This window comes from Heterocephalus glaber, unplaced genomic scaffold (genome assembly GCF_053883595.1).
Source record: "Heterocephalus glaber isolate CG9 unplaced genomic scaffold, H.glaber_assembly_v1.0 deba00000676, whole genome shotgun sequence".
NCBI classification, from domain to species: Eukaryota; Metazoa; Chordata; class Mammalia; order Rodentia; family Bathyergidae; genus Heterocephalus; species Heterocephalus glaber.
Genome location: NW_028258156.1, coordinates 28,358,489 through 28,381,022, shown reverse-complemented (window position 1 = coordinate 28,381,022; position 22,534 = coordinate 28,358,489). Strand labels below are relative to the sequence as shown.

The window sequence follows — 22,534 nt, the reverse complement described above, 5'->3', positions numbered from 1 at the left end:
CTTAAAGTGGGCCATAGACCTAGAGGTAAAATCCAAACTACAAAACCCTTAGAAGGCAGCATACGAGAAAACCTAGATGATCTAGTTTCATGATAACTTTTTAGACCCAGCACCAAAGGCATGATCCATGAAAGAACTGATAAGACAGGCCTCATTAAAATAAAAAAAAACGCTCTGTGAAGATGCAATCAAAAGAATGCAAAGAAAAGGCTAGAAGAAGTTATTTGCAAAAGTTGTATTGTCAAAGAATTATCAAGCAAGCTACATAAAAGTTTTATCAACTGAAAAATTAAAACTACATACACAAAGAACTTTTAAAACAATAAAAAATCTAATTGAAAAATAGGCCAAAAGCTTAACAGACACATTATCAAAGAAGATACACAAATGGTAAGTGAGCAGATGAAAAGATACTTCACACACCTAGGGTCAGGGAAATGCAACTTGAAACAACAGTGACAACCACTCCACACTCTGAGAGCCTGGAATGCAACCATGGAGCTCACCAAACACTGGAGGGGAGACTGAGCCATAGAAATCTTCTTACCCTACTAGGGGAAATGGAAAATGATATAGCTGTTTTCCAAGACATCTTGGCAACTGCTTACAAAACCAAATATATGCTTCCCATAGGATCCAGGAACTTCACACTTGGTTATTCACCCAGAGGAGCAGAAAATGCATCAACAGATAACCATGGACTGTCAGTCGGAAGCGACCAAGATGTCTTTCAGCAGGTAAATGGATCAACTGTTGGGCCGGGGATTTAGCTCAATGGATTCGCTGCCTGATGCACAAGCACAAGGACCTGAGTTCGATCCCCAGTACCAAAAAACCAAAAAACCAAACAAAACAAACAAAACTGTGGTCTGTCCAGACAATGGAATATTATTCAGCAGGCCAAAGAAATGAGCCACCAAGCCATGAAAAACCAGAGAGGGACACTAAAGGCCGACTCCTATGTGAAGGAAGCCAATCTGAAAAGGCTACATACATAGCATTCCAACTCTATGACATTCTGGAAAAGGCATAATTATGGAGGAAGGTAGGAAACCAGTGATGTTCAGAGGCCACGCAGAAGAGAAGGGCAACAGGAGACACACTGAGGACGGACGGGCAGGGCAGTGAAACTCCTCTGGGTAGGTCTCTGCCTGCTGGCAATGTCATTGCTTATGCCTTTGTCCAAACCTGGAGAACGAACAACACCAAGGCTGAGTTCACCAGTGCGAGCTGTGGAATCTGGCTGACAAGGATGCGTCAGTGTAGGCTCCGGGGTTTGTAGAGACACACGCCATTGCAGAGGTGGAGTGGATGATCAGCAAGGTTACACCCCTGTGGGGCTGGCCCGACGGGAAACCTCTGTCTTCTGTCAACCTGAAACTGCTGTAAAAACAAAGAATTTCTTACAAAGCCACGTGTGGGCGCGTAACCTCCCCAGGGAGTCTCTGTCAGCTCACAAAAGGGCATCTTTACTCCCTCAGCCCTGCTCCAGCAGAGTCCAAGAGCCTTGTCTCTCCTTGTTTGCTTTCACGTCTTCGGAAAAGGCGCAAGGCACACAGTAAGTGTGCAGTAAATGCAAATGCGCGATGAACACAGCGTGGTGTTCTGCATGAGGCAGTGTGTGGGAAGATCAGGGAGTGAGCACTCCAGCATCTTCAGACAGGCCAGGCTTGCTCCAGCTGCACTTGGTTTAAACTCACTGGGAATCGCAGACCCACCTGCTGCGTGCACTGGCTTCCTAATAGTCTGCTCAGTGACATACTGATTTTTTTTCCTTAAACATCCAACTGCATAACTCTGCTATCATTCTTCCTAGAATACCACTGCTACTTAAAATTTCAAAACCTCAATTATAATCACTGATCTTTAATAATAAAGACAGCAGCCTACTCGCTGACTTTGACACCTTAATAACTACGAGGAGTGCAAAGTCGTGAAAACTAGACTACATAAAGTATGTTTGAAGAGGGTACATAGGAAGTTTTAATGAGATGAAATCACCTGACTTCAGCATAAATAGAAAAAAGTGTCTGAAATCGTGAAACCTTTCAACTCTCCTGGACCGTGCATACCCCAACAAGAAAAAATATTTTTATGAGAGAAACAGCAAGAGTAAATGAGGACCAAAATGTGTAACAGATAATGTAAAACAGGAAGAAAAGGTCCAAAGGGGGAGGGGAGTGGAGGAAAGGAAAGAATGGCAGGAAAAAATATGAGAAAAGAAAGAAAAAACAAAAATATTTTTGTAAAACTTTTTGTAATTGGGTGGGTGGGGATGTGGAAGGGAAGGAAGGGGAAGGGGAAAAATAAGAACCAAGATATTTCATGTACAGGTACAAATTCCCAATGATGAATGTGATCCTATTATATACCTGAAATGCACCAATAGCCTTAAGGGAATAAAGACAAATAATTTTTGTGTAATGTAACTGTACTGTCTGACAGAAATATAGAATTAGAAATCGTGTGAAATTGATACTATTATCGGAGAAAAATTTGCTTGCTTATGTAAAAATAATCGCCAAGATTAAAATATCCAAGAAACGAAATAATTCATGTGTTTGATTAATATCAACTCAGAATGTTTTGCCTCATTCATGTATGGAGACTATAAAAAGCATCAAACTTTTCCTTTTACCAAGAAAATTTCAATAATTTGAGTTGCATAACCCCACACATTGAGTCTATAAGTTTTTTAAATCTCTGCAATTTAGTCAGAAATACAACAATTATTACATAAACAATCCATTCAAAAATGAGTTCAAAGCCAGCCAGGTGTGGTGGCGCACGCCTATAATCCCACCACTTGGGAGGCTGAAGCAGCCACTTGTGAGAGTCAGCGAAAGTTTGAGGCCAGGCTGCACAGTGAGCTCAAGGCCAGCCTGAGCCACCTGGTGCAACACTGCCTCAAAACCATGCCCTAAAAAAAAGACTTCAAGAGAAGACTAAAATGGAAGTATAACCAATGTTTTATTTTCTTCTTTCTGTAATACATAATAGGTATCTGTCTTATAGGACTACATCTCATTAAAGCCAAAACTATATTTTACAGAAAATAGCCTACTTTAAAAATATTTTATCTGAAACCTAGTAAATTGTAAATTTAAGTCTTTCACAATTGTGCCTCTCATATAATTCTGGAACATAGCCCAGAAAGCTATTGCTGATTGCAAAGCTCCAGTTACAATAATCGAAACCTTTCTAAATTCTTGTAGTTTGGAGAAAACACCATTTTCAACTGCTATCTCATGGTTTTCTCATAAATGTAATGTGCATTCATCATTTCTTTTAATAAGGATGAAGAAAATGAAACTCTAAAACATGGTGTGATAATACAAGTGTGGTATTTGTCAAGCATGAAGCTAAATGAAGTTAATCTAGTAAGGCATGTCAATTATACTGGCAGCTTGTGTATATAAGAAATATCCAAATAGAAACCGGAAAAATCAATAACTTCAGTCTGGAAATGAACACACATGCAGTTTTCCGAATCATGTCTTCTTTCAGGCCCTGCTGCCACTCTCAGCAAGGCAACACTCCACAAACCCGGAGAAGCGTATGGTTTTCTTTCTAAAGTCCCAATATACCAAGTTTAATCCCAGTTTTCCAAACTGCAGCAAATAAAAAATTCTCAAAGATGCATTACAATAAACACTTAAACAAAATCCATGCAACCCAGAACTCAATTAAGCACAAGACATTATGACCTTAAAAATAACAGTTGAAGCACAGGTGTGTCCTTGTATTTATTTCCTTAAAAAAAATCAACTCAGTATATAAGCCTGATTTCCACTGAAATTTCCATAAATTGGCTGCCTGGCTATTTCTAGGAGCAAATATTTCTATAGGAAATAAAAGTCACAGATGGTAAGATTAAGATTAGGAAAACCAGGTAATCTCTCACATTAAACAAATAAAATGTATTATTTTCTGTTCACTTAAATTACCATGGCACAAAGGATATATATCTCTCCTGAATGGCTTTTGGAGAAAACTCTGGTACCAAGACTATTAACAATTGCCGGCGATTTAGCTCAGGGGTTCCGCCGCCTGCCTGGCAAGCGCAAGGTCCCAAGTTCGATCCCCCAGTACAAAAACACAAACAAACAAACAAAAAGACTATTAACAATTATGACTCCTCAAAACAACTGAGCAGAATTACTCCTTTGCGTATTTATGCTGTTCTGTCATTTGTAATGGAGCAAGGCTGCTGTTCTGGTCACTCTGACTTATGGATTCCTAACTTCACTGTTTTTCTCCTACTCCATCACAGAAAAATACTGCCAACACGTCCCTGGTTAACCTGTAGAGTTGGAATGCTTCGATTCCAACCCAAAAGTCAGGGTTCAAACATACTTAAAAAGTTACTTAATCACTTGATTAATTTTTAGGATACACATTTACAAAGAAAAACCTTACACCAGGGTGGCAAAACCGTATTTTGGCTACATCAAAAGGACCAAGAAACACACGGAGTTAAAATGCATACTCCGTTTCCTCTTGCGGACTCACACAGGACAGGCTTGATCGACGAAATCTGTCCCCTTCAAAGCTCCACCTCCTTCTGCGGTGGCCAGCACATCAGTGACAAGGACACTTGCATATTGTGAAATATTCTCAGAAATTTAATATTTTAGTCCCCTAGTTACTGAGGAAGTCACTGATATTAATGAAAAGTCTTTCTAAAACAGAGCAGTAGACATTCTTTGGTTAAGAAAGTGTGTCAAGTATAATTAACTCTGTCTTTAAAGACTCATATTTAATTGCCTTGGGACTTTCTGAAATAAATTTCACTTTCCACTTGAAATATCCCAGCCCTAGATATTGACGATAGAAGAGATGCGTTAATATTAACACCAGGTTATGCCTTCAGTTGGTTTATTGTACTTTTCTCTTTTTTTTAGGAACAAAGCACTAACTTAATGTGTATATATGATTTTGTCTCATTTTTTTAAAAATCTATTTAAATTACCTTAGTATGCATATCAGTTAATATTAATGTCATAGTTAATTTCTTCTTTCAGTGAATCATTTTTAATTTATCCAACAAATGGTCCACTAGGCCCTGTTCCCTAAGGGGGAGAATACTCTTTAATGTCAGTTGTAAACGTCTACATGAAATAACATAAGGACTGAAGCTTTCTCTACAACCAAGTATAAGAAAGTACTAAGAAGCAGTATATCGAGAAGGGCAAGAAACGGAAATCAGACAAGGAGAGTTGCAGGCCTTGTCTAGCCATAGGCCCTGATGCCAGAATAGCTTAGCTGACAGTCTGGCTGCTGTTTTGTAACGTGAAATTACAACTACTTGCTGCATGTTAGGGTTTAGATGCAGATGCCCCCCAAAGCCTCATTCGATCCCGGGGAAGGGGGTGCTTGACAGGTGACTGGATCGCAGGGCGCTGTATTCATGGGTGGATTCACTGCTGCACTGGTGCGTTTATAGCTGCACACGCGGTCAGGTGGCAGGGTAGGTGGATGGAAGAGGGGTCCCTGAGACGGTGGTCCCGAAGGTGCGGTTCCTTGCTCCACTGCCCCTTTTGCCCTCTGCTTCCCGGCTGCCTGACAAGGGCAGTTGTCCTCCGAGACCTTTCCCCAGGCCCCTTCTTGCCTGGAGCCAGCTGACTATGAACTGAGCTCTCCACAAACTGTGAGCTGAAGCAAACCTGGGCTCCTTAAGCTGCAGCTGTCTGTTGTGTCTCAGTGAGGAGAAAGTCCCTAAGACTCCCAGTTACACCAGAGTAATGGAAATACGGCTCGGGTCCTGAGAAAGGCACGCAGAGGCAACAAGCAGAAAGCAGCGACACAAAGAGAAAAACAGAAAAATCTACTCCAAATAAACCGTATCAACCTCATGTTCTTGCTTGCGCTTCTTCAAGAGCCGAAGGGCGACCCAGCTCCCAGCTCTGAACCTGAAGTTCAGTCACCTCCCCTGACAAGTTCAAGTTCTCCTCCCAGCTGGATGCTTCCCCTGAGCACTCTTTCTTTGGCCAGCAAACCTCTGGAGGGCAGGACTCATGCTGCACGCACTCACGCTGGGTCCACACAATGCTTCACACAGTCCTTCTTGTAGACACTAGCTCATTCGGTATTTATTGAACAATTATCTGCACTTCAAAGTTGTGTCCAGATGTGGGAACACTAACGAACCTTGTGATTCATGCTGTCTCACAGAGGCATTTATTCTACTGAAGGCAAGTCCTTCCCAGGAACCAAGATGTCGCCACTTCAGAAAGAGGGGCGAGAACCGAAACACCTTCTGGCACTTGGCGCGGGCATCCGAATGCAAAAGCATCCACACTTGACACCACGCCCAGGACAGAATAAGCAGCATTAATCAGAATTGGGCTGCTTTATAATTTCGTGGGTTATTTTTTGGCTTTGTGGCTCTGTAGAACTGAGAAGCATGATTTTTAGGCCCAATTACACATGTCCATAATTGTATACATTTCATTGACATTGAAATACACTCAAATCAGTATTAGAAATCCATAAGAAGTGCTTTATTAGGGATCAAGAGAGTATTCATTTTGAGGGAAAAGGAGGTTCCACGGGGGGACAGGGTTGAGCCAGACAAGGCTAGAAGGACATTTCTACAAAGAGGAGTGGCACAAGGCACGGAGTAAGACGGCAAGAAGGCCTGGGAAGAGAAGGGGCACGGCAAAGGTGGGCCTGGGAAACACGGAAGGGCAGGTGGGAGCCAAACCACAGAGCTCTTGAACACGATGCTGATAATCAGGGTGACATTCTGGAAATGATCGGAACTCAGGAAGACTTCTACGCAGTGACAGATAAAGACCAAAGCTGTCACTGAGGAGCCTTTTATAGACCGAAGGGCAGAAAGTGTGTAGGCAGGAGGGCCAGGTGGGCGGCTGTAACAGGATGACTTATGTAAAATGGGAAGCGGGGGATGATAGCAATGCCAGTGAAGCGTAAACAAGAATCAGGAAACAGGCAGAGCGAAGCAGAGGAGAAGGTGCCAAAATTGACATGGACTGGTCCAGAGGAACACCATTTCTGTCTGTTTATGAAATTCTTTTGTGGTACAAGATTACCTAGAAGATGAAGCAATCAACATTGGGGCATCCAACACCCCACTTAGGAGTCCAAGCACTGCAGTACCACAGAGGCCGCTTCCTGATGGTCATCTATGCAGCATAAACCTCCAATCAGTGTGTGGCTCTGAACCCAGTAATGCACTAGGAAATCCCCAGGAACACAGGCAATGACATATGCGTAACATTCAACCACCCTGCATACAGCCACCATAAAACTGGAAGATATCAATTCAGCATTACGGTCATTAAAAACATTATGTGAGATCTATAAAATGGATCATCATGCAGCCACTAAACCTGGAATCCATAGAAAATTGTTAATGATCAATAAATATGTAAGCCAAAAGTAGAGTACACAGTTACATATGCAGTATAATGTTCACTATTAGAACTTCACAGAGAAAAGAAATTTACTCATTTATTTTCCTAAATATGCACAGTGCACACATAATGCTCTATAACTACCAAATCAGCATTTGAAAATAAACACCAGAACAAATGGGGGAAATGCCTATAATTTCTTCCCACACTATATTGCTGCTGCATATAATGCAGTATATTCAAACTACATTGAGATACAGCTTAGTCATATATTGGTCTGAAAACCGAACACTCCAGAAACACAAGAGGCAATTAATACACTTGTCATCCTAAATAGAATAGCTTAATCTAAAAAGCCATTATGTTACTGTTTAAAAGGCAAGAGGTATTTTCTGATACTAGAGATGGAAAGAATTTGGAAGCAATGTTATGCCATTTTTTAGTAGCCTGGCAGCCCTTTCTTTGGCTTAGCTAAGTGGAGAGTGACTCTGTACTGGGTCCCTCGGCCCCAGCTCCCTGCTCCAGGTGGCACAAGTTGTGTGCTGAGCTTATGCCCAGGAAGGGAGGAAACCAGAAGGCTGGATGGAAACCAGCTGGCAGTGCCAAGTCAGCCTGGCAGCGCCTGACCAAGCACTCTACAGAGGCCCTCCTGAGTCTCCTCCATGGTCACAGCCCCTCCACTAGAGAGCACGTGAAGTCTCCTCCCTTCCTAGCCACAGAGAGCCCTGCCCGAGGCCAGAGGTGTTCTCTACACATCGGGCCAAACACCCATCACAGGTACCAATGCAGGAGTTGGTTTAAAGAATGATATGTAAACAGTGACTATGAAATTAGAGAAACAGAGATATAAAGGGAAGAAAATACTTTTCAAATATCTCATGCCCAAGAAAGTTGCAGGATTATTTCCTCTATGCTGAAGTTTTAACAGTGTATTGTGTTAAAAGATGAAGTGATCTTGCACCTGCATCAAAAACTTCATTATTTATGAAAGAAACACATTCAGAGGGTTACTGTCATGAAAGAAGGGCTCTGGATAGGGCTTAGTGAAGGCCATTCACATATAAACTTCTAAAGACTTAAACTATTTCAAACTAAACTTTGAAAATGCCACAAATGTAAGTGATTTAAACCAAGTCTTCTCTAGTACTGAATATATATATATATATGAATATAGTATAATATAATATAATATAATATATATATGGGGAATCAGTCACAACTGTTTATTTTTACCTTAAAAACTCTATCAAATATGTGGGCTAAATTGGGTATAAATTTATCTACATAATATTTAATGATTAGAACTACCATAAATTACAATACCTACTCTTAGCATTTGGAAACAGATAAGCCAAGCACAGTGGTGTACTCCTGTAATCCCAGCATTCAGAAGGCTGAGGCAGGAGCATGCTTGAGGCCAGCCTGGGCTACACAGTGAGGACTTATCCCAAAAAGCACATAAAAAAAACAGAAATAGAGATGATATATCATTTCTAGAACACAACTACATAATTCTAAAATGCTAAAATTCAGCTCTCAACTCATTCACCCATGTGTATGAACCCACTGTATAACTTCTCGCCACATTTTTACTTAGTCCACAAACATTGTTGCTTATCTGACAGACTCATCACTCAGATGCTTGAATTTTCTAAGACTTTGTTTCCACACCTTAATTTTAAAATGACATTTGCTCTTTCACAGATGAAGCATCCCTGTGTACCCGAATACAATTCAAAATCCACCCTCATTTACAAATGAGACAAATCCTAATACTGCTGATTCCCCAAAGGGAGCCACTAGTAAGATCTCATGAAGAGTTTTGTATTTTCTTCAGAATGACTTTTTATTCAGCTACTTTTAAAATCAGAGCAGAAGTTATTTCAGATATGACAGCTAAGCCTACAATGGACTACATCTGTCAGCTGTTAACTTTGCAGGAAATTAATTCTGCAACCCTAAGCCTTATCCTGGGCACAACATAAATTTCTGTGCAGATCACGCCTGAGGTATTGCTCTGGAAGTTTTGGAAAAGCTTTTGACAAACAGCAATAAAATCCAACCTGACCTATAATGTGCAATCATCAAAAACAAACCACGATGATCCGCTGTAAAGGCAAAGCAAGGTGGCAAACAGGGCAGGGAACACACCAGGAGCCCACTTTTTAATTAAACTCACAACAGAAGCCGTATTGTTTTACCTAATGGTAAATGTCCAAAGAACGTTTTCTCCAATTTGTATCAGAGTCCCAAAGTCTGTTTCATTCCCATATGTTCAGAACATCCAGGCCACAGAGCTGGCATTCTATAAATATTTGTTGAATGAATGGCACACATTTCATAAGAACCAGATGTTATGACTAACTTCAAGAAAGCCCAACCCACAAATAACACTAAGATGAACGAAAGAAGCTACACAACACGTAGCTTGTGCTTACTCACTCAAGGGCTCACGTTTTGTAACTGCTTAGCACTACGGATTACTGTGAAGGTCAGTTTTCCACCATCACAATTCTCTTTCAAAAGCAATGGAAATTGTGTTTATGCAACTTTGGATTAGGAGAGCTGAGGTTATACAAAAATAACAAAATGCTCAATTATTTCAAGTCCAATCAACTTGACCAGATGATTCTCTTCAGTATCTTCACACTTTTCAATTGTCACCGTTAGTTTGGAATAGCAAACGTAAACTGAGTGTCTTAAAAAAATAAACATTTATTCTTCACAGTTCTGGAACCTGAAAATTTGAGATGAGAGACCCGGCATGGTCCATTTCAACCCCATCACAAAGCCCATGACCTAAGCCAAACTGCCTGCCCAGGGCCCTGTTTCCACTGCTGCACTCGGAGCTGGGTTTTTGGAAAGACACAAATATTCAGTCTACAGCAGTAACTGCTATTTATTACTTCTGACAAAGGAATTTCATCACAGACATTGCCCGATGAAAACAGGCATACAAACATTATTATGGGGCATTTGCAACCTGACCTGCATAAATCTTAGGATCAAAAGAATGCATTTAAAATGTTTCCACACACAAAAATACATAAAGATTCATCATCAGTAAGGAAGTAGTCACGCCTCCAGAAGGACATGTAAGGTAACCGTGCTTTTTCTCAAAGCGCACTGTGAAGACGAGGATCCTGACTCACTTTAAAAGTGTGACTACAGAAGAACTAGATGATGTGTGACAGGCACTGCACACCTGTGTGTGCACAAATGTGAACATGTAAAACAGGTGCACTTTTGCAAGGGGAGGTTTCAGGCACAGGGCAACACCCCACTAAGGCTCACACAGCTGACGAGGTAGATAAATGTGGGGCACCAGGAGGGTCCCCCCTCTGGATCTGCATGGCAGAGTACACACCAGCGACAGCGGGCAGCACCAGCTTTGCCAGGAGCTTGTAGGAGATGGAGCCACTGGAGCCCTTGAATCTGGAGCTACCTTTTAAAAGATTCTGAACTATTTCTATGCATGCTGAAGTCTTAGTTTAAGAAGTGCAGCTCTGGAAGAATGAGGTCTGCTCACGTGCTGTGAAGCATGGACACACAACAGGAACCACTGGAGCAACTGCAGAGCCCACGGCAGAGATGTAACGTGAGATTGATTTTGAAAAATGTTGTGCTTTTCTCCTCTTTTGTGCTCACAGGGCTTACGAAGAAGAGGCAGACACTGGCGTCACCACAAAGAAAGGGAAGAGTAGGTGTGGCTTACTGGCAAACCCCACAAGCCCGAGGCAGCGGACGGCCAGCAGGAGCTGCAGAAGCAGATGGGGCCGGGAGGGCAGGGTCAGGCCGGTCCGGTCCTGAGCTCCTCTCTGGGCAGAAGTTCTGGAGAAGATGGAAAGTTTGCAAAAGACAGAGAGGCCCAAGTGGGCTAAGCAGGTCTCCGTGCAGCCTGCGGGAGCAGCCTGCCCTCACCTGAGCAGCTCTGTGAGGCAGACGCAGCGTGTCCCGGTCCCCACGCTAGACACGACAGCAGAGAGGGCTGGGGACAGCTTGCCTCCCAGTACCAGCTCTGCACAAAGCGCTGCCCACCCTGAGGAAACAGTGACCGGGAGGGCCACAGCATCCCGGAGAGAGAAGGCAAGGCCCGGGCAGCGGGAGAGGAGGCCCTGCTGAGACCCGGAGGGGTGGCGGTGGAGTGAGAAGCGTGCTCAGACTTCAGCAGGGGCTGCCACTGCAGGCACACCATGGACGTCCAGGAGGAGCCCCAGACAGTACCGGGTCACCGCATCCTTCGGGGGGGGGGGGTGAGCCCCTCGGCCCCAGCACCCTTACTGACCAGCGTCGGGACTCATCACAATCCCAGCACAGCCGCCCGACCCTTTCTGCTCTGCCCGGCGACGCACTGATCTGCTGTTTGGGGAAACTCAGTGCACGATCTACCATACACGCACCTGTTATAAACTGCATGAAGACACATTCCATCCCTGAAATTAGATTCACTTCAGAACCATCCAGTCTTACAAGGCAGCTTTCTTCTAATTCTTACTATATTATAATCGGGGGGGGGGGGGTCCAAACCCAGGGCCTCAGACGTGCTAGGCAAGTGCTCTACCACCCACCTACAAGCTACTCTTACAGTGCTCTTAACTACAGCCTTACTTATAAGTTCCATGCCTCTTAAGCACCATGAAGAGCAAAATTAGTAAGCCTTTATAAAAGGCTGTCAAATAAGGCACAAGTGTTTCCACGAAAACTACACAAGACAGACTAGATAAGTAAATTGCTAGCAAAGGCTGTGGGGCTGTCCCTGGGAAAGGCAAGGCAATTCACAATGACTCTGCAGCTTTACCAGGAATCTCCTGAGCCAACAAAACAGCTTCAGAAAGATTTCAAATTCTGTGGAAGTAATCTTAACTCCCCTGGAAAAATGCATACACTTGAATCAATTCAAATAATGTTTCATAATTTACACTATAGCTTTGCTTTACTTGCAGGAAAGCTAACATGAAAGTCTGCAAGAAACCATTGGTTTTATTCTAACAATGAGTCATAAAATGAAAAGAAAATTACTTCTAAATCACTTGTAAAGTCTTCCAATGGCTGAAAGTTCACTCTCTATAGAATTCCTAATATAGCTCAGGTATTTACCTACTCTAGTCCCAGGAAGGAAGCTCTTACCACAAATCCAAATCCACAAAGCATCTATGTTAAGATCAGAAACTAGTCATTAAAATCGATTTTGTAGTTCTTGAAGTCTCTGCTATATAGGTACCCTTGCTTAGATGGGCAACAAAGGGATTAATGTCTAGGACCATACATGGATCAGACTGCAAGGTGGGGCTGATCTAGAGTCTAAAGTGTTTATAGTAACAGCTAATGGGTATTAAGAACACATCCTAAGTACCTCAGGGCTGTTACACTTTGTTGCAAGTCCTATGAAGTAGATACATTTATTATCCAGGATTTATAGTAAAGAAAACTGAAGGTTAAAGAAGTTGGATAACTTCTTCAGGATCTCAAGGAAAACATTTTGCTAGCAGAGTTCGAGGTCAACTGAACTGTCCTACCCGGAGCATCTCCACAGCACCAAGTAAGCCTTGCAGAGCAAAGCTGCTTGTGTGTGGGAAAGGAAGCAACGTTCGCAGGCGGCCAAGTCCCTTCTCAACTATGAGTTTCCACGCAGCGCAGAGCTGCTGGCCAATCAGGATCAAACAGTAAGCTCAGAAACACGGGAAGGAACCTGACAGACGTGTAAGGACGTCTTCCCCTCTGCTACTCCTCCGCCCCACAACCAACACAGAAGTCACCAGTAACACTCACCTCCCCAGCACTTTTACCATTCTATGTCTTCCCTGTTCGCCACTGTATTTTCCCTCAGTAAACTGTAAATGCTCCTAAAAATTTGGTAAGTTTAAGGCGTAACTTGACATCAAAGGCATACAACATACTTTTTAAGGACGACTACACTGACAATTCTCACAACATCAGGACAGGCAGGATACAAAGAACAGGTGGGCAGGACCTTCTAGACACCCTGCTGGCTCCAGAAAGAAAGCCAAGGTTACCCATTATCATATGTCCCTACATGGCACACGCAATTGCAGGGATGTATTCTACACCTCTGTGGATTAATGTACTCGTTTTAAGAAAGTGCTCAAATGTGAAATAGCAAAGCAATAAAACTGTTGTAAACAAAGTATTGAGAATATACAAATATAAGAATGACATTCTACTCTACCACTTCATTCACATAAAGTCACAATATTTTTCTGATCATGCAATAAGAATTTGGCCCCCCTCCAAAATTAATCGAATTTTCAAAATTGCGTGAGGAATAATAGAGTAGGTTTTACTCTAACCAGCAAGATGTGAAAAGGAAAAACGTGATATTCTGGGCTGAAATTCACAATTATTTCTCTTTGAAAGACTACTAGCCAAAATTAATGTTCACTGGTTTATCCATCATTTAACCAACGTTTATAAGAAGGCTACTGTGTGCTGTCTCATCAGATGCAGGTCCCACAGGAGTCACGCTCTGATGGAGACAACCTTGGAGAAACAGGTGACAAACAATTAGAAAAAGTAAATGCACGGAAGATAAGATTTCAATATGGTGCATTGAGGCATAAGAGGAAGGGAGAGGAATTTAAACTGAATGATCAAGAAAAACTTCACCAAAGAGGAGGGGAACAAAGGAAACTCTCACTCTTCCACATGATGACTCCAGCAGGATACCATCGGTTCAGTAGGAAACTCCAGAAGCTGGTGACTTGATAGTTACCCCAGCTACCCACATGATGAGGGACTAGGGAACATAAAATCACAATCGCTATGCATTCTCTAGAGGTGTACATGGCACATCAACGGAGAAACCTGCAAATACCTAAAAATGTAGAAATGGCCTTGGAAGTGGGTGACAGGCTGGGATGAAAGAAGCCTGAAGAATGTGATAGAAATTTAACACACATGACTTACATTTCTCTCACTGTGAGGGCTCTCAGAAAGAAGTGAGAACCATAGTAGAGAAAATACAACTCATCTTAGAAAATACTTCAATTATCATGGAGACCGGAGAGAAAGGACGGACGCTTATTAGAAACTACAGGAGAGGGAGTCCTTGTCTTACAGAAGCAGGAAAGGCAGCCAGATTATGCCTGGCACTTAGGAGGAAACCAAGTGCCACAGGCTCTGCCCTTGGGTGTTTAGGAGAGATTGCCAAGCAAAGGTGTGTTCTGCTTCCATGATCCGATGCTGTCAGATCACCAAATTTCTAGGAGCAAGAAGCAGGCGGGCAGACTACCAGCTGCAAGCAAGTGCTCCCTTTCAGGAGAAAGGAAGCTAGGGCCTGGGGCAGCATCTAGCGCCTGAGAGGCACAGGGAGGAGGAGAGGTTGCCCCCAGGCCTTTGAAACCACTGGAGCTTTCAAAGTGCTTGAGACGGATACTTCCTTTTCCCTTTCCATTACAGCTGGTAACCTGAATCTGACCTACTGTAGTTCTCTGGGAACCAATAACTCATTTTTGAATTTTACAGCTTCGCGAATAAAGATTCACCCCACTGCTGTTTAGACCCAACGCGTCGCCCCTTCCTGAGTTGGGCCCTGAGCTTGCGAACTGGAGTTGGTGCTGCCATGGGTGCAATGGGCAGAGGATTCTGGGAAAGCTGGAGGTGGGGGCGCATTTACATGCAGAGCTGAGTGCCCTGGAGCCAGAGGGCTGGCTGTGGTTAGCTTAATGACAGTCCTCAGAGAGACTCCACCCGCCCCATCCCCAGATGTGTGACTGCTCCCTTCCAGGGTACAGGGGACTTGCCACGCCAGTAAGTCAGCCCAGGAACTAGACAAGGGGCTGGTGTCCCAGAAGATGTGGGTGGCCCTAATGCACCCCAAGGTCCTCCCATGTGCTGGAGGGAGGAGGCCACGGGGGAGGATTCCGGTGGCCACTGCTGGCTTGGACAGTGGGAAAAGGGACCGGAAGCTATGAACACAGCTTCCAAGCACAGGTGGCCAAGACAAGGAAGGGATGGCCCCCCAGGAGTTCTGGGAGAAAAGACCCCTGGCCCACTTCGTAAGGGACTACTGATTTCCAAGACTGTATGGGAATGAGTTCTATGTTGTTTGGAGCCACAGTGTTATGATACTAAACGTTCATTTCAAAATTATTTTGTCCTAGTTCTGTTAAGGTTTTTAATTAGCATGTAACAAATTATGAGAGAAGGCAGCCTAAGCGATCCAAGATTCGGCCCTGCTGACCTTCGCTCATTGGCTCATGCCATCTGGGATCGGAAGTGTGCTAAGGCACGCTCAGAGCAGCCGTCCACTGGGGACACGCATGCCAGGACATGCGATCGAGAAATACGTGACCCAGAAACATGACCAGTCCACTCCAGTCCTCTCCCATGGATCGGCTGTATCTTGACTTTCCTTAAGGCAGTGAGAAATGTGTAACAGAACAAAAATGAAGATTGTGGCTGAAAACTGAATTTTTGTGTAAATTACAACAATCTTGTCCAGCATGGTACCACATGCCTAAAATTCCAGTACTTGGGAGGCTGGGGCAGGAGGATCACTGTGAGTTCCAGGCCAGCCTGGACTACATAATGAGACCCTGATTCCAAAAAAAAAAAAAAACTATGACAATCCTTTTTCAGATGTAAAAAACATCTACTAAATCCTAGTAAATATGGAAAACAAAATACTAAACCGAAGTGTTTTCTTTTAAATACCGTGCATTTATTTTGGTCACCACATTGTTTAGCAGGGTAGTTATCTATTACCACAGATACTGAAAACAAACATGGCAGAGGGTGAAGCTGGTATTTCAGCAAGACAGTGTCACACGCTTTAAAAGATATTTTCCATTTCACTCAGAAGTGTGAGCAGGGCCAAGAACACCTTAAGGGTCCTTGCCTTCAGGTGCTCACAGCCCAGGGAGACAGGATGAGCAGAAGACCAAACCTGAGACAGGGAGCACAGGTGGGAGTCACAGCAGGTTCGCTCGCTGACTGCTCTCGCAGGAGGAGGCAGGCACTCTGAGAAGAATCTCTAAGGACAGAAGAAAGCCAGGACCAAGAGAAAGTTTCTGAGGAGTCTTGACCAAGCAAGTAGCATGACACCTAGAGCAGGAAGAACAGAGCACGCGGCTCCTGAACCAGGCAGTCGGAAGCGGAGGAGGAGAGGCCAGAGGGCAGAGGGACGTGAGAATGAAAAGCAGAGGACGACACAAAGAAATCAGCACCTTCCAGATGTGTTTTCCGACCACCTGGCTTCCACTCCGCAAACTGAATAAGAGGGAACCAGCCTCAGAGACTCACAGCCCAGCTCCTGGGCATCAAGGAAATGGGCTTTATGCTCCCTCAGCTCCCGGGCCGGGCCGTGAGAAGGAGGTAACTAAAGCCAAACAAAATTAACCTCCAGCAGGGCCAGAGCTGCTCAGTGAGGAAGGCACAGGGCAAGTTCAGAGGCAGCCACAGCAGGAGAGATGGGGCGCCCCAAGAGGCTGGCTGCAGCAATGGGAAAACAAGGGCTCCTCGGCCTGCTTTCTCCCAGCTGTGAAACATTTAGACCCAGCTGCAAGTCACTGGCATGGAGTTTTATTTGTAGAGATAGCTGAAGGGCAGGACTGAAACACGGAATAAAGGAAAAGAAAGCTCTAAGGTTTGGAGTGAAATTCTACTTCAAGAATTTTCATTCATAAAAATTATACTTAAAAATTATCTAACTCATTATATCTATGAAAATCGTAGAAAAGTAGCATTTAATAATTATCAGCAGCACGCTATTGTCTGACTGAAAAGCACCATAGTCCTACTGATACTGATTTCAAAAGGATGATAAATTACAACATTCTTAGAGATATAACAATATATTCCCCTGAAACCACTAGTCACACAGAAGAAAAAGAAAACGTCTTACTTACTTCCATTAAAATAAGCTTTCTCATTTAGGATTACTATTCCAATACTTACTAAAACCTATAAACCGAAACCTGAAAAGCTCAAACCACCCAAATCCCAACCTAATTTTCTTCAGGACGTTGATTTGATGAGGTCAGTGAGGGCGAACCTTCTAGCACTTTCAGTGATACAAACAGCCCACAGCCCGCATCGGCACACATGCCGTGGGTTCGCCACCTCTGGATTAGGTCCTGTTTAAACCCTAATCCCCTGTAGCTAACTAGGACAGCGAAGGGACTCTGATTTAAAGCAAATATATAAGATACCCTGAACCAAATTCTTTACTAATGTACAAACCTCATACCTGAGTCTCAGCCCACTTGTCTAAAGGCGATACATTCTTTACTTTAAAATGCAACCTAACAGGGTATTTAATATACTGACTCAAGTGTGCTTTGGAGGTTTTAGGCCTCAAATAAATTTTAAGAAATTGTTTGACGAGCATAATAAAGTACCTGCAGGGAAGGAAGGACCAGAGGTAAGGGAGGGACACTGGTTAGGGTTTTCCAAGCCCACGCCTCCTTCCTCCTTCCTCCTCCTTCCTGATTTGGTCACCATGTCCTGGGCAGAAGGATTTCCCTGAACTATTCGTACATGCTTTAAACATCCAAACAGGAACCAAAGTTCACAAAGTCAAATTAGTGAAAAAAAGATGTTTTCAAACATTCCAAGAATTAAGATTTAGGACATCAGCAAGGCTGTGCTGTTTACAGGAGCAGAGCTGGGTGTGGGAACTCGGCGAAAGAGGGTGGGCCGGGCCTGAGACAGACGAGGCCCAGCCAGAAGCAAGGGAAGGCAGCGAGTTTCTGCCGAGAGAAGGGACACAGAAAAGCAGAAGCCCCAACTGGAGGAGACAAAGGAATTCGGTCACCTGAAGTTTAAAAAACATCATTCTGGAATTGCTCTAATATCATCGTATGGAGAAACAAGAATTCCACGATTTCTTCTCAAAACACGGATCCCCATATCCTCCTCGTAAGTCAGCACGGAGGGCTCCAGAGGTAGGGCATGGCCTTCCATCATGCACCATGCACGTGCAGCTACATTTCATGGTCAACCCAGGAGAGCAGTTTTACGCGGAGGTTAAGTTTTGCCCCGGGGGACATCTGGCAGCATTCCCGAGGGTCACAGCTGGCAGGGTTGGTGCCAGCATCAGGGGCGGAGGCCAAAGGCGCAGCTCCGCATCTCCCAGGGCAGGCGCCGGCCTGGGCCTGCAGTAGAGAAACGCTCTCCAGTGCCCACGCCGCTGCGTTAACGCGCGGGCCCTGTGCTGCCCGCGGGAGCAAAAGCCTCTTCTCCGCCTTCTCCTCGGCCTTCCCAGACATGGCACCAGGGCCAACACCTGGCCCTCATCCAAGACCCTTTTTCCAACTGCTCCGTACACCACTCAGTGGCCGCTGCCTCAAACGAGGAGCCACCCCAAATACACAGAGGGTAAATGTCACAGCCGCGCAGGGGCACGGAACTACTCACGAAGAACTTTTCAACCCTCCTTTTGTCTGGATCCTTCGTTTTTGTAGAAAGAACACGCAACTCACAACAGGAGTTGTGTGAGTCTGGGCCTAGACCGCGCTCTGCAAGCACAGAACCCTCCGAAACACGGTGCTTCTTATTAACGTGAAAACCGAGGTCGACTGTGTTTAATACTAAGACAGATTTATGCGAGAGGCCGTGGAGGGTCAAAAGAGCCACCCAGACCTTTAAAATGCAAAGTTATTTCATTCACGGCTTGCTCACAAAAGGACTCAGAGCCTTTTTACTTTCAGTCACACGCCAAGTTTGCTTCTTCCAAGCCTAGGAGTCCTGGAGAAGGCAAAGCCATCATTTATTTCTCTGCAGTCATTAAACCGGCGGCAGACGCTCACCGAAAACTGCGAGCGCCCTGCAGTCCTAGCCTTTCTTTCTGTTATAAAAACACAAGCAGCCGCCGAAAAGGCAGGTGAACACCGGAAGGCATCTTCGATCTACCTACACACCCAAGGTGGGAGCGGAAAGCAGAACAAAAGGGAAGCGGATCGCATCCCGGCCCAGCTCTCGCGTCCGCGTCCTTCCTCAGCGCTGGTCTCGCTCAAAGCCCGACGAGCGCAGCGGCCCACGCTTCCCTGGTGCACCCCTCGGTCTACCCGCGCACCCCTCGTCCTTCGTCCCCACCTGCGGGTTCGGAGCGAGAACGGCGCCAGGACAGACACCCGCGCGCCCTGCGGTTGGCGAGCTCGTGCGCAGAGACCATGACCGACCGCGGCGCGCGCGGGGACCCCGAGTCCCCGCGACCCTCGGGCACCTCGCCGCGGCTGCCACGCGCATCCCAACTTCGCGGCGCGCGGACCCCGCGGGGACAAAGCCCGGCGCAGCCGCTCGGCTCCCGGACGCGGGTGGAAGCCAAGAGTCGCCGCGGGCGTGGACGTGTCGCCGCCCAGGAGGCTCGCGAAGGCCAACCCGCGGCACGAAGGGGTCCCCGGGTCACCGACCGCCCCCATCTCTGCCCGGCCGAGCTAAACTTCGAGGACCCGGGCGCACGCGAGGCGCCGGGCCCCCGCGGTCACGCGCAAGCTGCGCGCCCAGAGCCGCGGGGACCCGAGGGAGCCCAGGGAACCCGGGTGCACAGGGACCCGGGTTGGGGGGAGACCCGGGAGGAGCGCAGTTACCGGGAGCCTAGGGACTCCGGGAGCGCGGGGGCCCAGGGAGGGAGCGGGGACCCGGGCGATGCGCGGACCCGGGAGAGAGAAGGACGGGGCGGGGGGCTGTGCAGGGACCCGGGGGCTGGGGCGCCCTCGGCCCGAGCGCAGCGCGTCCACGCGGCCCGGCTCACCGAGCAGCAGCAGCTTGACCTCGCGCGCCGCCTTCTCGCCGTCCTCGCGCAGGTTGCGGTCGATCATCTTGCTGCGCTCCACGGCCGCCTTATCCTCGGCGCTCAGCGTGCAGCCCATGGTGCCCGCTCGACCGGCGCGGTGCGGCGCCCAGGTCCGGCCAGGCGCGCTCTGCACAGCGGCGAGCACCCGCCCCGGCCCGGAGCCGCGGCGCGTAACCCTGCCCGGCAACGCCCCCCGCCCAGACGCTGGCCCCGCCCACGAGCGCGCGCCCGCCTCGCCCACGAGCCTGCGCCTGCCCAACAGCGCCCCCCCCCCCCCGCCACGAGCGCGCCCCTCGGGGGTGAAGCCGGGCCCGGAAGCCGGCTGGCGGGCGCGGACCCCGGGCCTGGGCACGACACCCCCTCCGGCCGGCCGCGCCCGTGTGGTTGTGGCAGCAGAGCAGTGTTGGAGGGGTCTCTTCCTACGCGCAGACAAGGAGAGGCGGATTTCTGAGAGGACAGACCACACAGCGCGGCCACGCAAACACGCCCGCGCCCCCATGCCAGCTCTGGGCACCGAGGCTCCCGGGGCCCGCCTGGGGGACCGGAAGGGGCAACGCCCTTGCAGACCCCGAAGATGGAGCCATTGGCAAAGAAAGATTGCTCCTTTGATGTATTCAGAATTGGGAAATTGCTCTTCGGTTTCCACGTGGATGTTTTATTTTCTAGAAATCATTGGAGAAGACTGGGCGTGAGTTCCCTGAGAAGGGGGACTGCGCTGGTGACATAGGCAGAGTAGCTTCTGGTCCCTGAGACCCCGAGCTCGGCAGTCTGTCCCTCTTCCCTCTTCTGTCTTCCCGGGAATGTGCCTCCTCTGTTTTCCTGCAAGGGTCAAATGCTGGGCTCACCAAACGCGCTGTCAGGACCTGCCTGGGCATCTCCAGTGGCCTTTGACAATAAACATCAAAGGACAGCGTGGGCCTGTTAATCTCCTTGGACCCTCTAGTTCCTGGCATTCCAGTGTTCCTAAGGAACTCTGAAATCAGCACAGGGTTTGGGGATTCGCCTCTTGGGACGCTCTGTCTTTGTCTTTGCTATGAGCTTCAGACCAGGTGGTGTAGGGCCAGCGGTTTCAGCCAGCGAGGGCTCAGTCGGCCATGTGGAGACAACTACAGAACTTACCTGGACAGACGAAGATGTGGCAGAATTGTACACGTTACCCTTATCGTTTGAAAAGTTTGTCTAGTAGGGGAGGAGTTAAAAGTCCAGTGCATAGAAAGAAAGAAGTGTCAACGGGCCATAGGTGAAGCAAACTAAATGATGCTGAGTAGTGGAATGATGGGTGTGGGTAGGGTATTCCCCGGAGGACAAGTCTGGAAGAGCATCCTGAAGGGGACAGCAGGACAGTGTTTCGGGAGCTTTAGGCACCCCCGGTGAGTGTGAGTGGCATGGGCCCCCCCTGGCCGAGCACCGTGGTCGGGTGGCTTCAGTCCCTGGAATGTGTTCCTGCATTTCTGCAGGCCGGGAGGTCTCAGGGAGGCTCTCACGAGGCCACCTTCTTGCTGTGTCCTCACAGAGCAGAAAGGGGAGCAGGCAAGCGGAGAGGGCTGTGTGCTCTGCCTCTCTTCTCCCTCCGACCCCATCCAAACCTAATTACTTCCCAAAGGCTCCACCCCCAACATCAGCACACTGGGGACCAGGACTCCAACATACGAATTTGGAGAGACATAAATATTCTGTCCAGATTAGACATAACCTGCTAAAGGTTTAATAAGCAAAAGGCGCACATAAAAAATAGCAATTATTTTATCATTGAAATGTAGTTTGGCTGTGATGACCCCAAAGAGTTTTGGAGCAAAACTGAAGTAGAGCTTTAAATATGAAGGGAAGAGTAGGGCTTCGTCTAGTGAGTACTAAGTGCCCCTTATTTCTCCTGAGTCGAGTAAAAGATTTTTTTTTCAAAGATTTCTTACCATCATGTGTAAAACAAATGTGTTACCAACAAGGGGATGTTGTTGAGAACCCACGTATGCGGTGGTAAGAGACACTCAGACTCATAACTTACATAATTATGATGTTGCGAAATATGATTCAACAGCCGTGTCAAGGGGAAGAGCCAGACATCATTAATGCCTCTGTTTTATAGAGTGAAATTTAGGTGACAGAGGTTAAAGCCCTCTACATCAGAGTACTATTTTTCCTTCTGAACATGGCGAGTTTGTATTAACTGTTTTTATAGAGATTTAAATGATGGGCCATAGAACTTACCCACTGAAAATGAAAATGTGGCTTTGAGTATATTCGCAAGTCGTGGAACCATGACTACAATCCACTGTCAAATGTTTCCGTAACCCCAAAGAAAACCCCTACATCCCTTAACTAGTCTCCCCAAACCCTCCATTCAGTCCTAGACAACCATTTCTCTAAGTTCTCTCTCTTTATATTTACACAGTCGTGACATCTT

General features: G+C 46.4%; 1 protein-coding gene across 2 annotated transcripts in view; it reads right to left on the bottom strand.

Annotated features, from left to right (window-relative positions):
• The window catches only part of Gnai1 (G protein subunit alpha i1), a 79,046-nt gene extending 58,733 nt beyond the window's left edge, over positions 1-20,313 (bottom strand). Inside the window, exon 1 of one of the 2 annotated variants that reach the window (XM_004839749.4) lies at positions 20,092-20,313. In XM_004839749.4, the coding sequence (XP_004839806.1) occupies positions 20,092-20,209 (118 nt within the window). In that variant the 5' untranslated portion in view covers positions 20,210-20,313. Of the gene's footprint in view, positions 1-19,433; positions 19,659-20,091 lie in introns of those variants that run through there. The other variant, XM_021253984.2, reaches the window with a different exon arrangement.
• Between the last annotated feature and the right edge of the window lie 2,221 nt (positions 20,314-22,534).